General features: G+C 37.7%; 1 protein-coding gene across 1 annotated transcript; it reads left to right on the top strand.

The window, feature by feature from the left end:
- The first annotated feature begins 2 nt into the window (after window positions 1-2).
- Window positions 3-12,480, top strand: kcnip3b (Kv channel interacting protein 3b, calsenilin). Its single transcript, XM_053646103.1, has 7 exons — window positions 3-717; window positions 867-871; window positions 9,178-9,300; window positions 9,527-9,596; window positions 11,734-11,804; window positions 12,027-12,134; window positions 12,222-12,480. The coding sequence occupies exons 1-7, from the start codon at window positions 663-665 to the stop codon at window positions 12,369-12,371; spliced, it is 582 nt and encodes a 193-aa protein (XP_053502078.1). The 5' UTR covers window positions 3-662; the 3' UTR covers window positions 12,372-12,480.
- Window positions 12,481-13,978: the final 1,498 nt, after the last annotated feature.

The following is a 13,978-nucleotide window of genomic DNA, read 5'->3' as shown; positions in this document are numbered from 1 at the left end:
TGTGTGTGTGTGTGTGTGTGTGTGTGTGTGTACAGCATTTTAAATAAGCTATACCTATAAAATTGTTAAAAGCTTTCTTTCTTTTCTTTTTCTTAGCTTTTTTTGCTTTTCATTCCTTTCTTTCTTTTTCTGTTTTTATTTTCTTTTTCAGTTTTTCTGTAACATTTGCTTTTTGATTTTCATTTTCTTTCTTTCTTTCTTTTTTCCATATCTTTTCATGTAGTTATATAGTCACCGATAAACATGAACAGCTCTCCTGAAAATTCAGAAGTACACACACACACACACACACACACACAGTAACACTGTCTTTTTGTAGACCCATCAGTTTTGTCTTTTACTTGTTTTCTCTTATTCTCTTTGTGTTCATTAGTCTCACTCTTTGTCTCTCACCTTTCACCTCACTCACTCACTCACTCACTCACTCTCTTCGCTCATTTGCTGTCTTTCTTTTTTTCTCTCTCTCTCTTTCTCAATTTTACCTGTCTGTCTCTCCCCAACTGTCTCCCTCTCTTTCCTCCTACATCTCTCTCTGTCTCTCTCCTTCTCTCCAGACTGATGGTCAGAAGCATGTGGGTGGAGTTTTGCTCTCTGATGCTGATGAGCAGCAGGTAGGAGGTGGAGACAAGCTCACCAAACTCCGCCCCTCATGCCATTCCTTTATGAAGTGCTGCCTGGTAAAGTGGATTATTAACAGCACAGCAGGACAGATCATAGGTACACACACACACACACACAGAATGGACTATAATCAATTTGTGGTAATGGACTCCGACTGCAATAACATTTATTCCATCACTAGCTGGAGGTAATTACTTTAGTTAGAAGCTTAAGTGAATTACTGTATAAGAATAAATCACTTGTAGATGATGTGTCTCAGCACTCAAGCACTGAAACATGTCAAATGTTGCAAATCAGTCAAGCAATATTACAGCCTCTGATGATGACAGTGTTCAATGAATTGCATACGTTTGACCTGGAAACATGCGAAATGAGATCAGTGAGCCTTGAGCATGGAGGATGATTTTAGCACATTTACATCGTTACATGTAGCTTGTTCTTGTTTTAGTGTTACCTCTAGATTTTTATTATTATTAAGCATCAGGTAGTCTTTGGACATAGGATCTATCAGCTGTGTGACAGAAACTTGGTTTAGTGGTTGAGTTGTTTCTCTGGATGGAATGGAGGGTTTGCTAGAGCTTAAGCAGTCCATTGCCTTGGGTGTTGGTCCTCTAGGTGCAATCCATATCTTCTGGGCACGAGTCAAACATACTGACATAATAGGTGAGGAGGATTGCTATGCACGGCTCCTTCGGCTCAGAGAAACAAGTGTTCAATCGTGGGGAAGTTATTTGCTCTGTAAACAGGAGAAAACACAGACGATGTGAACCACCAACATGCGACCAGTCAGAACAAGGAGGTGTGTCTACTTGTCTGTCAAATGATAAACCAGCATTCATGTGACGGAGTATACTTTGGATATCAAGGTTGCGTCTCAAACAGGTCCCTAGTTCAGTAGTCAGTTCACTGATCAGGGAGTCGGCCATTTTAAGGGCTGTCTCAATCACAAAATCCTTCCCGTGCAAAAAAATTCTCCCTAAAAAAATTTCCACAATGCACCACAAAAACCACAGAGCATTAATGCTCACTATGTTCCTTTACTGGAAATGACGTTATTTGTCAGCTTGAAAAAAATTTTTAGACAGCATAAAAGCCGCCTGGCTCCATCTCCTTAAGAGCCTTACTTCATTGTGCTGCGCTGGACAATATACTCATGATGCATAAATGAAAACTAAATTATTAACTGCTTTTAACATTTAATGCTTCCTGACTGAAGTGATCTTTTATGTCAAAGCCATATTATAAAGTTATCAAAACTCATCGCAGGCCACTTCCTGTCAGTCCTCCAGCACTGCTAGTTAAAACAGTTCATCTCTCCTTCTGCGAAATCAAGTTGACTGCGTTTTCATTTTAGTTAAAGTGGAAACACAAGCTGTTTCTAAAACCATAGCTGTCTAGTATGTTGTGCACTCCAGGAAAAATAGATGAACGATGAACTATGTTTGCATTTCATTCTGAAGTAATCATGAGTATGCCCTACTGTCTCCAAAGCTTCCACCCTTCACACCGAGAATTCAGACCAGCTCCTTTTATAGGGCTCAAAATGATCAGCCATTTGAAATGCAAGAAAATATCACTTTTCAAAGCCAAAGCCTGTGTGTGTGTGTTTTTTTTTAAAAATATATTTTTTTCAGACGCTAACAAATACACCCGAGGTTACCTGAGGTAGAGATAAAAGAGATAAAAACATGAGCCTACATCAAAGAGCTCTGCTGTAACATTCAATTTAGTCACAATTTATATATATATATATATATATATATATATATATATATATATATATATATATATATATATATATATATATATATATATATATATATATAACCAGTGTACTCATTCATCATTCACAATTTTATATATATAAATTTGTGAATGATGAATGAGTATACTGCTTATATTGTATAATGCCCTTTAATGTTTTTCATAACTTCAGCTTGGAACCAATGTCTGCTGTGAGCATTTCTCCCTTCAAAGGATACCACATAGGCTTCATCACTTCCAAATGAACCCCAGTGTGTATTTGCTGAAAAAACAGCCTGTTCATACAAGGTATCAATTACAGTCTATTTAATTCATGCATTCTCATCACAGCAGCAATGGGCCACACCTCAGGACCACATGACATGTTCCTCATTCCCATCCACCTCTTATGCCAGGACCATCCCTGAAAATGTCAAATTTTGTATTTGGACTCTAATTACTGAACGCTGTGTTTCTAAATAACACATTTATATGAGGAATACTTTGAAACACCACATATGTGCATTTAATTTTATTTATTATTCAACAGAAAGCTCAGCCTTCTAGGAAAGGGACTTTATTAGTATGTTGATGTGAAGGATTCAGACGCTAAATTACAGTAAAAGGTGAAAGCTTGTGACTGATATCTGAGTCAGGATGTTACAGGGCTTTAAAGCACCCTAATGTACACTCCTGAAATTAAAGGGAGATCCTCCCTCCATTAGCTGCCTTAATACCCAGGATAAGAACAGCACAGATGGAGATAGGGACTTCAATAAGTGCCGATTAGGTTTATAAAAGAGCTCCTTAAGTGTATTAAAAACTCAAACAGTGCCAGTGAATTCTGAGCTTTGGAGGCAGTAAAACTTGTAGAATGCTTCCTTATATATATGCTATGTAGTTTCAGAATGTACTGTAGCTCTGACAGAAAAAGTCACACATAGGTCCATAAAGGACAAAAATGTCAAAAGCTGTCATAGAAATATTATATATTAATATTTTTTTTCCACTTTCATTGTCTTCGATTTTTTTTTTTACCAGCATGAGTTCTGATCATAATTACCAAACATTCATTAATTTTCAGAATTATATCCCTTTAAACACTGGTTTCTTTACATAATGCAAAAATCTTCAAAGCTCAGTAACCTTCTTTAACTCATACATGGGGAGGGATTATAGTTTCTTTCTTTCAGACTGTTCACACCCATACAAACCACAACTCTGATATCCATACAAACACACCCACACAATTATAACTGCATCATTTATTCAGTTGGTCTGCAGTGCTCTATAATACAGCAGAATCAGAAAAAAAGGAAAAGCATGTATTTTCCCCAGAGGCTAAACCTGAGAAAATACGACACATTTCAGAAATTCTTTAAAAAAATTCAATGTTTTGAAACCTTGTCAACAAAATAAAAGCCTATTAACACAGAATGCATGATTTTATACTTAAACGTCACAGGGATTAAATATTGCCATTTGAATGGGTTTCAGTGTAACTATTTTGTGTACCTAGTTTCAAATAGATTTATGAAAGCAAATGAGGGTGAAATATTAAAATTCCAATAAAAATACACACCTTTTGCAAAACTTATGCTGTTTGCATTAACACAGACAAAATGATTTTTTTTTTAAATGAAAAAGACAAAAATGTCCATAAGGACGCATAAGGGTTAATAAAAGTAATAAAACCTCGCTGGAACCCTCACAATCAAGGGTTATGTTTTGAAATGAAAAAGCAAGCATACAAATTAGCTAGCCAATTATTGTTTCTAGTTTTATTTGCCAAAATCTGAATGACCTTCACTTCTACCCCAACTCCTACACTACCCACTGAGGATTCCCCTTTTCCTTCACTGGCACTTTTTTCTAATCTAGCAACACAAGAGATCCTTCAGGTCATCATGTCCTGCAATCTATTGGATCCAATCCCTTCCACAATGATCCAGACCATCTCACAAGACTTCCTTCCCTTCATCATGACTATCATCAATGGCTCCATATCATCTGGTCATGTACCAACTGCATTCAAGAGAGGAAGGGTTATTCCCATCCTGAAGAAACCCACTCTGGATCCCTCTGACATCGGCAACTACTGATGGGTATCACTTCTCTCTTTTCTTTCTAAAATCCTTGAACGCAGTTTCTACAATCAACTGTCTCTCTACCTCTCGCAGAACAACCTCCAAGATCCTAACCAGTCTGGCTTCAAAGTGGCACATTCCACAGAGACTGTCACTGAGAAGCTACATGCTTCTAGACAGCCAAACTGCCTTCAGTCCTCATCTTTCTCGACCTTTCAGCAGTGTTTGACACAGTCAACCACAAGACTCTGGAATTCATGGTGCTTCCTACATGGAAGGTCGCTCATACCAGGTGACATGCAGGGGATCCACATCTGCTCCCTGCAGACTTTCCACTGGTGTCCCACAAGGCTCAGTACTTGGTCCCTTTTTTCTCCCTCAGTACTCGATCTCTTGGTGAGGTCATATCCTCACATGGGTTCTCATACCAGTGCTATGCAGATGACACTCAACTCATCCTCTCCTTCCCTCCCTCAGATCTCAGCATGTCTGGCAGACATCTCCTCATGGATGGCAGATCATCCAGTTGAAATTTAATCCCAGCAAAACTGAACTGCTTTTTATCCCAGGCGATTCATCACCATGTCAGGATCTTGTGATCTCCCTGGACAATTTTCTGATCCCACCTTCGGTTACTGCAGGCAACTTTGGGGAAACCATGGACAATCAGCTGTCCTTTTCCACTCACATTGCTAATCTGACACGCTCATGTCTATTTCTCCTTTAAAACTTCAGAAGGATTCGTCCATTTCTATCCACACAGGCCACTCAGGTGCTGGTTCAGTCTCTTGTCATTTCGAGACTGGACTACTGCAACTCATTCCTGGTAGGTCTGCCTCTGAGCGCCATTCGACCTCTGAAACTGATCCAGAATGCAACTGCTCGACTTGTTTTCAACGTTCCTAAATTCTCCCACACCACCCCACTGCTACGCCCCCTCCACTGGCTTCCTGTAACTGCCCACATCAGATATAAAACACTGATGCTTGCCTACAAAGCCAAAAACAGACCAGCACCCACTTACCTCAAATCACTTATCACACCCCGCACTGCACTACGCTCCCTCCGATCCTCTAGCACCGCTAGACTAGTGCCACCATCTCTCAGGGTACAAGGAAGGCATGCATCAAGACTCTTCTCTGTTCTGGCACCTAGGTGGTGGAATAATCTTACCCTGGATGTCTGAACAGCTGAGTCACTGGCGGTCTTCAAACAACGTCTAAAGACCTACCTCTTCCTAAAGTACTTAAATGATCACTTTTCATTAAAAAAAACATTTGCGTTGTCTATGTGCTGTTCTTACTATATTGTCTCCCAACAGAGTTTCAAGACTGATGCTATTCTTAGTCCGTGACCTAGTGAACCAGGATCGGGATGTATTTATTGATAGAGACTTGAAAGCACTTCTGTAAGTCGCTCTGGATAAGGGCGTCTGCCAAATGCCATAAATGTAAATATAAATGTAAATTTGCTATTTTTGCTGTTCTCAAATGGAAACAGTGTGAAATCATAATGTTTTCTGAGTAAGTTGTGCTCCTGAAGTCTGTATTGATGTCCAATTGATTCTTTTGGCTCTCAAGGAGTCATTTAATTACACAAGTGCTTGTTAATATAGCACTGGAACCCAACCAAATGTTCAGTGAACAAATTATTTTAAAACAATTGTAGTGTTAAACTAGAGGCTATAAGCTTTAATTACTTGATGATAATCTAAACCCTGTAGCAGTGCAAAACCTGGCTGATCAGTCTGAGTTAGTGGGAGATTGTAGATATATTATTTTTGGCCATTCCTTGAACTTAAGAACATTGGCAAAGTGTTGTTGATCTATTTTGGCAAAGTGTTGCTAAGGATTAGTGCTGTGTCATTCACCGGTGAGTACTTTTATCTGAAAGCTGATTACCATCCATCCATACCACTTTATCCTACACAGGGCCCTATCCCAGGGAACTCGGGGCACTGGACGGGGGACACCCTGGACAGGGGACACCCTGAACATAGGAACCTATATCTTTGTGGTTCTTCAGTGTAATAAAAATATGATCATCACAGAGGAGATTTTTCACATGTAAATCGACCCATCTCAAAACCCACAAGCTTGACCAAGAACCATTTGATAACCACAGTTCAACAAGAGCAGTTTTAAATATCACATAATAACAACAGTAATATTTACCAGAGGACTCACATATTCATGTCAGTTTCCCCCAGAATATACCCTCGAAGCTTTAAAGAGGAACGTAAAGACAACATAGAAGAGGGTGTGGAACTACAGATGGAGAGTGATAGAGCAGGAGAGAGAGAGAGAAAGAGAGAGCTTTTACTATTGCTTTACATAATTGCGGGTCAGGGAGTGTCAGCATAGAGGAAGCTGGATCATAGGACAAAACCTCTTACAAGTAAACAAGTTATTTGCAAGGGCAGTGATGGACACTGATGCTCTCATGCAAGTTTTGAAGGTTTTTCAACGACATCTTTAGGCATATGGATTTGAGAGTTGAAGAGATTTTGCTCTGGATTTTAATCTTCAGGACATTGTGACACAGTCTGTCTGCACGAACCTGACGGGATTTTCTCGATTGATTTTTTTATTTGTGGGGCAATTTTAGACCCGAGCCTCAGTCTATTCCACTATTCCATCACCACTGGGGAATTGGAGATACCTTTTTTTAAGGATTGCATTGAGAGTGCGTCAGTTTATATCAGAAACCCGACTCATTTATGGCTCAGGATTTTACCACCTATTTGAATTCATCACCATTTGCATACTGAGGCAGATGGTTTTTGGCTTTGGTTTTATATTACTGATTGGATCCTTTAAATACAAAATAACACCTGAAGCGCACTTGAGTTTGAGACTTTTTTTCTATTTTATGTTTTTATTTACAATCATGGCTTTCATCATGTAAGGACTTGAAGCACAAGTCTTACTTGTTGAATTATTCACCATTTGGAAACTGTTTACTTTGATTGAAATAGAAGATGTGATAGAGACATTTTTGGAAAAATGGAAAACAGAAAAGCGAAGCTGGTGCTCAGCCTCAACTGTTTATTCTGACTTTATTCTGACAGTCTTTTTAATCTGATAGCAAACAGAAAATTGTAACACTGTGCATCTACATGTGCTTGATGCAGGTTAACTCTTTATTTTTTGCTGTTAGTCACCATTTGGGGATTTGGAAGAACCGTCTATTTGTCCACTGTAGCTTATCATTACTCGAAAACTTCTTATTAAGAAACTCTGAAAATAATACGAGATGTGATGAGCTGATGCTGGAACACCATTTGATTGTATACATTTTTTTGACTTTTGAGAATTGCTGATTTCTTCTACATCTTCTTGCATAATCTTCACTTCGAAATGTCTAAGGACCAATGAAATTCCAGATGACAATAAGACTTAGCGTATTATGAAAGACACTGTTCTGAAATCCAGTTTGGGTTTCCTTCTGTTTGGTCTTTTGGGAGCTGATAATTCATCATTAGTAGCAGCATAAATACTCGAGATATCACAATGGGTATGGAACTTTTTGCCGTAGCCGTGGTGGTGCTTCTCTTTTTCATGGTTTTAAAGCAGTTTAGTTTTTGGGACCCGCTCTCTATGGAGGGTAAGCTCTCTACTGGCTTCTCTTTTACTATAAACCCACTATAATACATAAAAACAGTTTTGGCGAAATTGAGTTTTGCTGCGGATACATACTTTGACACCTTAACTTTATGAAATCATAAATATATTTCAACTAAATTTTGTGGAAATGTTTTAATGAAATATTTAATCTTGCCTAGGCTTTCTGCAAAGATCACATTGAATCAGGGGCCATTTTAGCAAACATAGTGGAAAAAACACACAGTGTACCTAAAGATATCTAAGTGGGATTTCCTCACACAGTGAATGGCAAGCTTTGATTAAGTTGTTGGAAAGCTACCTGTTTGTAATCAGACACCAGATGTCAAAATATCCATGACGCTTCTGCCCCACAATCGGATTTTTGAAATCTTTAAATGCAATTTAAAGAGAAGGAGAATATACAGGATATTACTTGAGGTCGACCAATTGATGGATTTTGCCGATTAATCTGCACCAATATCCCATAACGGTTATCGGCAAAAATCTTCACTGATGTGTGTTATTGTTATAAGTGTTTTTTTAAATTCATTTTGGATGTCTGTGTTTTTATTTGTTATTTGGAGTGTTATTTTCTGGTTCAGTTTGGATGTATATCTTTTATTTACTTTAATGTTTATTAATAGTTAATATATATATTAATATTTATATAATTTATTTCATTTTAAAGAGTACAGTCAGTACTGTTTATTTTTTGCAGTAATTTACTTTGAGTGTTATGTTTTCATTCAGTATCAGTTTTAAAAACTAACGGTTGATTAATCGGGTATCGGCAGATACCCCCCTACTTAGTTATCGGTAACTGTAAAATCCACAATCGGTCGACCTCTAGATATTACAATATCATTCGTATTTGCATAATTCGGCATTATCTTATTAACATGTTTCTTTTCTTCTTTTTCTTCCTTTTTGTCTTCTCTTCATCCACTCTGGGGTTTTTTTTTTCTCTTCAAAAGATGGTGAGTGCATACCTGCGTCTTATCAAAAATTCCCTCTTTAGAGTTTTTGGTATATAAGGCAATTCTATGTCTGTTTATTCTGTTATGCTATTCCTCATCACCCTTTCATTCAGCTTCTCTCCTTTGTCCCTCTGTCTTTTAGAGAGTGCAGATGCTGAGTTGGAGCTTTCTATGGTCAGACACCAACCTGAAGGTCTGGAGAAACTTCAAGCTCAAACTAAATTCACCAGGAAGGAGCTTCAGTCGCTCTACAGAGGCTTCAAAAACGTGAGAGTGGATTCATAGACAATGAATTGAAACAATTCCCATGGAAATCATGAATTAATTATTGAATTGTGAATTAAAACCAGAATTTAGCACCAGTTCGTTTTATTTTAGGTTCAAAATAATCTAAACATTGTCTAATATAATTCATTTTAAAATGGTTGTTAATGTTGCTCTCTCTCTCTCTCTCTCTCTCTCTCTCTCTCTCTCTCTCTCTCTCTCTGATTAGGAGTGCCCCAGTGGATTAGTTGATGAGGAAACCTTTAAGGTTATTTATTCCCAGTTCTTCCCTCAAGGAGGTATGCTGGGAATTAATTATAACCTACTTAGTAATAGGTTGTACACTAATGGCATCCCACACTCTCTTTTCTCATGTATGTTTGTGTATACATAGAGTATTTAAGGGTTCTGTTTGGTGTTAGCCTAGCATCCCAGCTAAAAAAAATGTTATCCGAACATTCAATAATGTATCTGACTGGTTAAAAAGGTTAGGCTTTAACATTGCTCACACTATAATGGAACTGACTATTAATATCCCCTCAACTGAAGTGTTGCGGCAGAAACATTTGTATGCTGTAGGAACCTTCATAAAAGTTACATCAAGATTTTCAAGATCATCAGATTCCTTGGCAGATATTTTAAAAAATTTAGTAAAAAAGAAAAGAAGTTAAAATTGTTAGCTTAGAATTGTAAGCCACTTTTGTATTTCTAGGCTGTTCTAGGCTGTGATCCGCTATAAATCTTGCTTTTAATGTGCGTAGATGAGTGCTAGATCGGTGTTAGATCGACTGATTGTAAAAAGCACAACTTTTCAAACGCATTCACGTTTGCAGATGAAGCTGTTTGTAACGACAAACAGGGCCAATAAAACACTTCATATATCAACATCGAAGAATTTTTACTATCAAAACTCTTTGGGTTTTAAGGACCTATCTACAGATGACATCTGATGTAACATTACACCGAAGGCTCGTGAACAAGCTAGGTAATTAGCATGCTAGCACTAACTAGCTAGCAGATTAGCTAGCTAGTTTGTTATGTAACAAGTTAACAAGCCAAAATTACTGTTCAGAGTGACTGAGTTAAGAAAAGGGGGGAAACCTAACTGCTTTTAGTGCAATAGAATTATTTTTATTGCATTTTATTCATTGTTAAAACACCTAGGTAGTATGCTAGTAAGCTAGCATATGGGACAGTACACGGTTTAAAGGATATAAGCCGTACCATTTGTAAAGGCAATTACTTTAATTCAGTTACTTTTGTTTATTTTTTTAATCGCAAACGTTGTTATAGATTTTTTATTTCACGACTTCTACATTATCGAGTCAGTACAAAAACATGCTAGATTTCCAAACATTAGTTTTCCAGCACAAAATTAAAATATTACCGAAAAATGTTTGCATGTCAGTAAAGAAAGCAGCATAGACACTTTTCAGGCAAAAACACAATGAAGGCTGCTGGGTTTCGCTGCAAAAATAAGAAGCAAGTGCGACAGTCAAAGTCTCCAGAAGAACTGTTGCTGGTTCTGTAGATGCTCAATAAAACTTACAGCTCATTTAAAACTGCACTAATTCTACCTGAGACTACTTTAGTTTTTTTTTTAAAGCAAAGGGTTGTCACACCAAATATCGACTTTGTTTCATTTATTACTGTTTATTGCTCTTTATAGTGTTTTTTAAATGTCGAAAGATTTAATTTCATCATTTTTGAAGGCATCTTTGCTCTACAGCATTTCTTCGCGTGTGTGCCTAAGACTTTTGCACAGTACTGTACATCTGACTCTTTATATTTAGCATGTAAAAGATTATTGTGACTAGGGAGTGTTTTATTCATAATTATCCATGTGAAGGAATACAAATGTGAAATCTTTAAGCAAATAGTGCAATAAATCTAATTTGTTCATAAATTGGCGGTGGCTTGCATGTTTGCATGTTCTCCCCATGCTGCGGGGGTTTCCTCCGGGTACTCCAGTTTCCTCCCCCAGTCCAAAGACATGCATGGTAGGCTGATTGGCATGTCCAAAGTGTTCGTAGTGTATGAATGGTTGTGTGAATGTGTATGTGAGTGTGCCCTGCGATGGATTGGCACCCTGTCCAGGGTGTACCCCGCCTTGTGCCCGATGCTCCCTGGGATAGACTCCAGGTTCCCCATGACCCTGAAAATGATAAAGCGGTATAGAAGATGGATGGATGGATGGGATGTTCATAAATTGGCTGCATATAGTTGTTAATAACCAGGATATAATAGTTCGAATTATGCTAAATGTTGTCATTATGAAAATATGATGCTGTAGTGGTGTTACTTACACATTGTGCAAGCAAAAGTATAATATAAATGATAATAAATGCCTAAAGATTGAAACGGAATGCTTTTATCAAACTACTTTTTTTTCTTTTTTTTTTTAAATTGAATGATTATTATTTTTATTTTTTTTAGATGCGACCACATATGCACATTTTCTCTTCAACGCCTTTGATATGGACCGAAATGGTTCTATACAGTTTGAGGTAGGAAACACATTCAGTCTGTCTCCCTATGTGTTGGTCTCTTACTTTTGTTTTCATTTTCTGTATACATCTATTCTCTCTCTTTCTCACATCCGCTCATTCTCTCTATATCTCCGTGTTTAGTTTGTATGCATTTTTTTAGATGGTGAATGCATGTCTTATAGAATTCTGTGTGTGTGTGTGTGTGTGTGTGTGTGTGTGTATGCACGCGTGTGTTGGCAGGACTTTGTGATTGGACTGTCCGTATTGCTGCGAGGTTCAGTAACAGAGAAGCTTCACTGGGCGTTTAACTTGTACGACATTAATAAAGATGGATACGTCACCAAACAGGTGCAGGACCATCAGAGCTTCCTACAATAACAGCTGAATGAACAGCAGAATTACATTTACACATTAGCCTTATTTTTTGACCCTCAGGAAATGTTGGCCATCATAAAATCCATCTACGACATGATGGGCCGATACACATATCCCAGTGTGAAGGCAGATGCACCATTTGAACATGTGGAGAAATTTTTCCAGGTAACTGCCTTCATACATTCATACATTGGTGACACTTTACAATAACAGGACATGAATAATCCTGCACTAATACCTGAATTAATACTTACTTAAATGTGAACTAATGATGAGTTTAGGAATGTACTAATCACGAACTAACCTTAGAGCTAACCTCTAATGCGGGAATAACGACCACCTTAAGTACATGTTAGTACATGTTTGTTAGTTTACGTTTTAATTAACACGTAGTGTGTCTTTCTGCGTTCGATGAGGAGGATCAATGTTAATTATGAAAATAATCCAGCACCGTCCAATGATGTTAGCGTACGCAGCTGCATATGGCAAATTATATAAACAAATTGAAACATTTCATTCATATTCTTTTATAGAGCATGATTGATATAGTTTCCCCCTACGTGTTAATTAATACAGGGGTTCCCAAACTTTTCCAGGGCAAGGCCCCCCAAATGGCATTAACATTTGACCGAGGCCCCCCTTTTGCAAGTCTTTAAAACACATTAAAAATACAGACTTCTGAATATATCCCCCCTTTTTTTTATTAATAATTATATCTTAAATCTTTACATTACATTACATTAGGAATTGATAGTGTGTGTGTGTGTGTGTGTGTGTGTGTGTGTGTGTGTGTGGTTGTCTGAGAGTGAGAAAGAGAAAATCATGTATTTATTTATTTTTCACACCAAATTGTTGAGCCCCCCCCTCCCCCGGGCGCCCCCTGGCGGCCCCCAAGGGGGCTGCAGCCCCCACTCTGAAAACCACTGAATTAATACATTAACTAACAAACATGTTATAACATGTACTATGAATTATGTATGATGTAGTTATGGTTAGCTCTTCATTAGTTCGTGATTAGTACATGCCTTAACTCATCATTAGTTCATATTTAAGTGAGTATTAATTCAGGTATTAGTGCAGGATTATTCATGTAGTGTTACTGTAAAGTGTTACCCATTCATTCATTCATTCATTCAACTTTTCCAGTCATGGAAAAAATGAAAACATAATAGATTAATAAAATATTCTGGAAATATTAGTGAGGTCCTAGAGAAGTTAGGTGATTAAGTCCTTCTAGAAAAGTCTGTACACTCAGCGGCCATCTTGGCAATGCTCCTGTGCAGTTATAAGACAAGACTCCTATCTACTTGAATGTAGGAGAGCAAATGGAGCAAAGTGGCCTATATCTGCCTGGGAATCTGAAGGACCAGGATGTTTTCTGTTGCGAATAGCTTCACCGAGAAGTTGATTGGTTCGTTTTACTGAGGGACAGGGTTTATGTAATACGGCCGCCATGTTGAGCGTTACATGCTGCAACACTGATGTTATATACTATACAGTGGCCTGTTGCTACTCAAACTATATCTGGCCTACCTTAATTTATTCATTTTACCTTGATCTTCCTTTTGCAAATGAGACCTGATGAAAAAAAGTTTCTCATGGGCTGAAGTGTCAGATGTTTTCAAATATTATTTTCATGCAATCCTTGACACTGTTTACACCTGGTTAGTTCATATGCCTTGTATCTGAATTGGAGTCTGATAAGCCACATGGATTTAAGACGAATCAGTAAATCTCTGGAGAGATTGCTTGATCAGGATTTTTAAGGTTCTACTTGGCTCTTTCTTGAATAAGCATCGTTTCATACGTAAATGTTT

Source organism: Ictalurus furcatus, chromosome 16 (assembly GCF_023375685.1).
Source record: "Ictalurus furcatus strain D&B chromosome 16, Billie_1.0, whole genome shotgun sequence".
NCBI classification, from domain to species: domain Eukaryota; kingdom Metazoa; phylum Chordata; class Actinopteri; order Siluriformes; family Ictaluridae; genus Ictalurus; species Ictalurus furcatus.
This window is presented reverse-complemented; position numbering and strand designations above follow the sequence as displayed.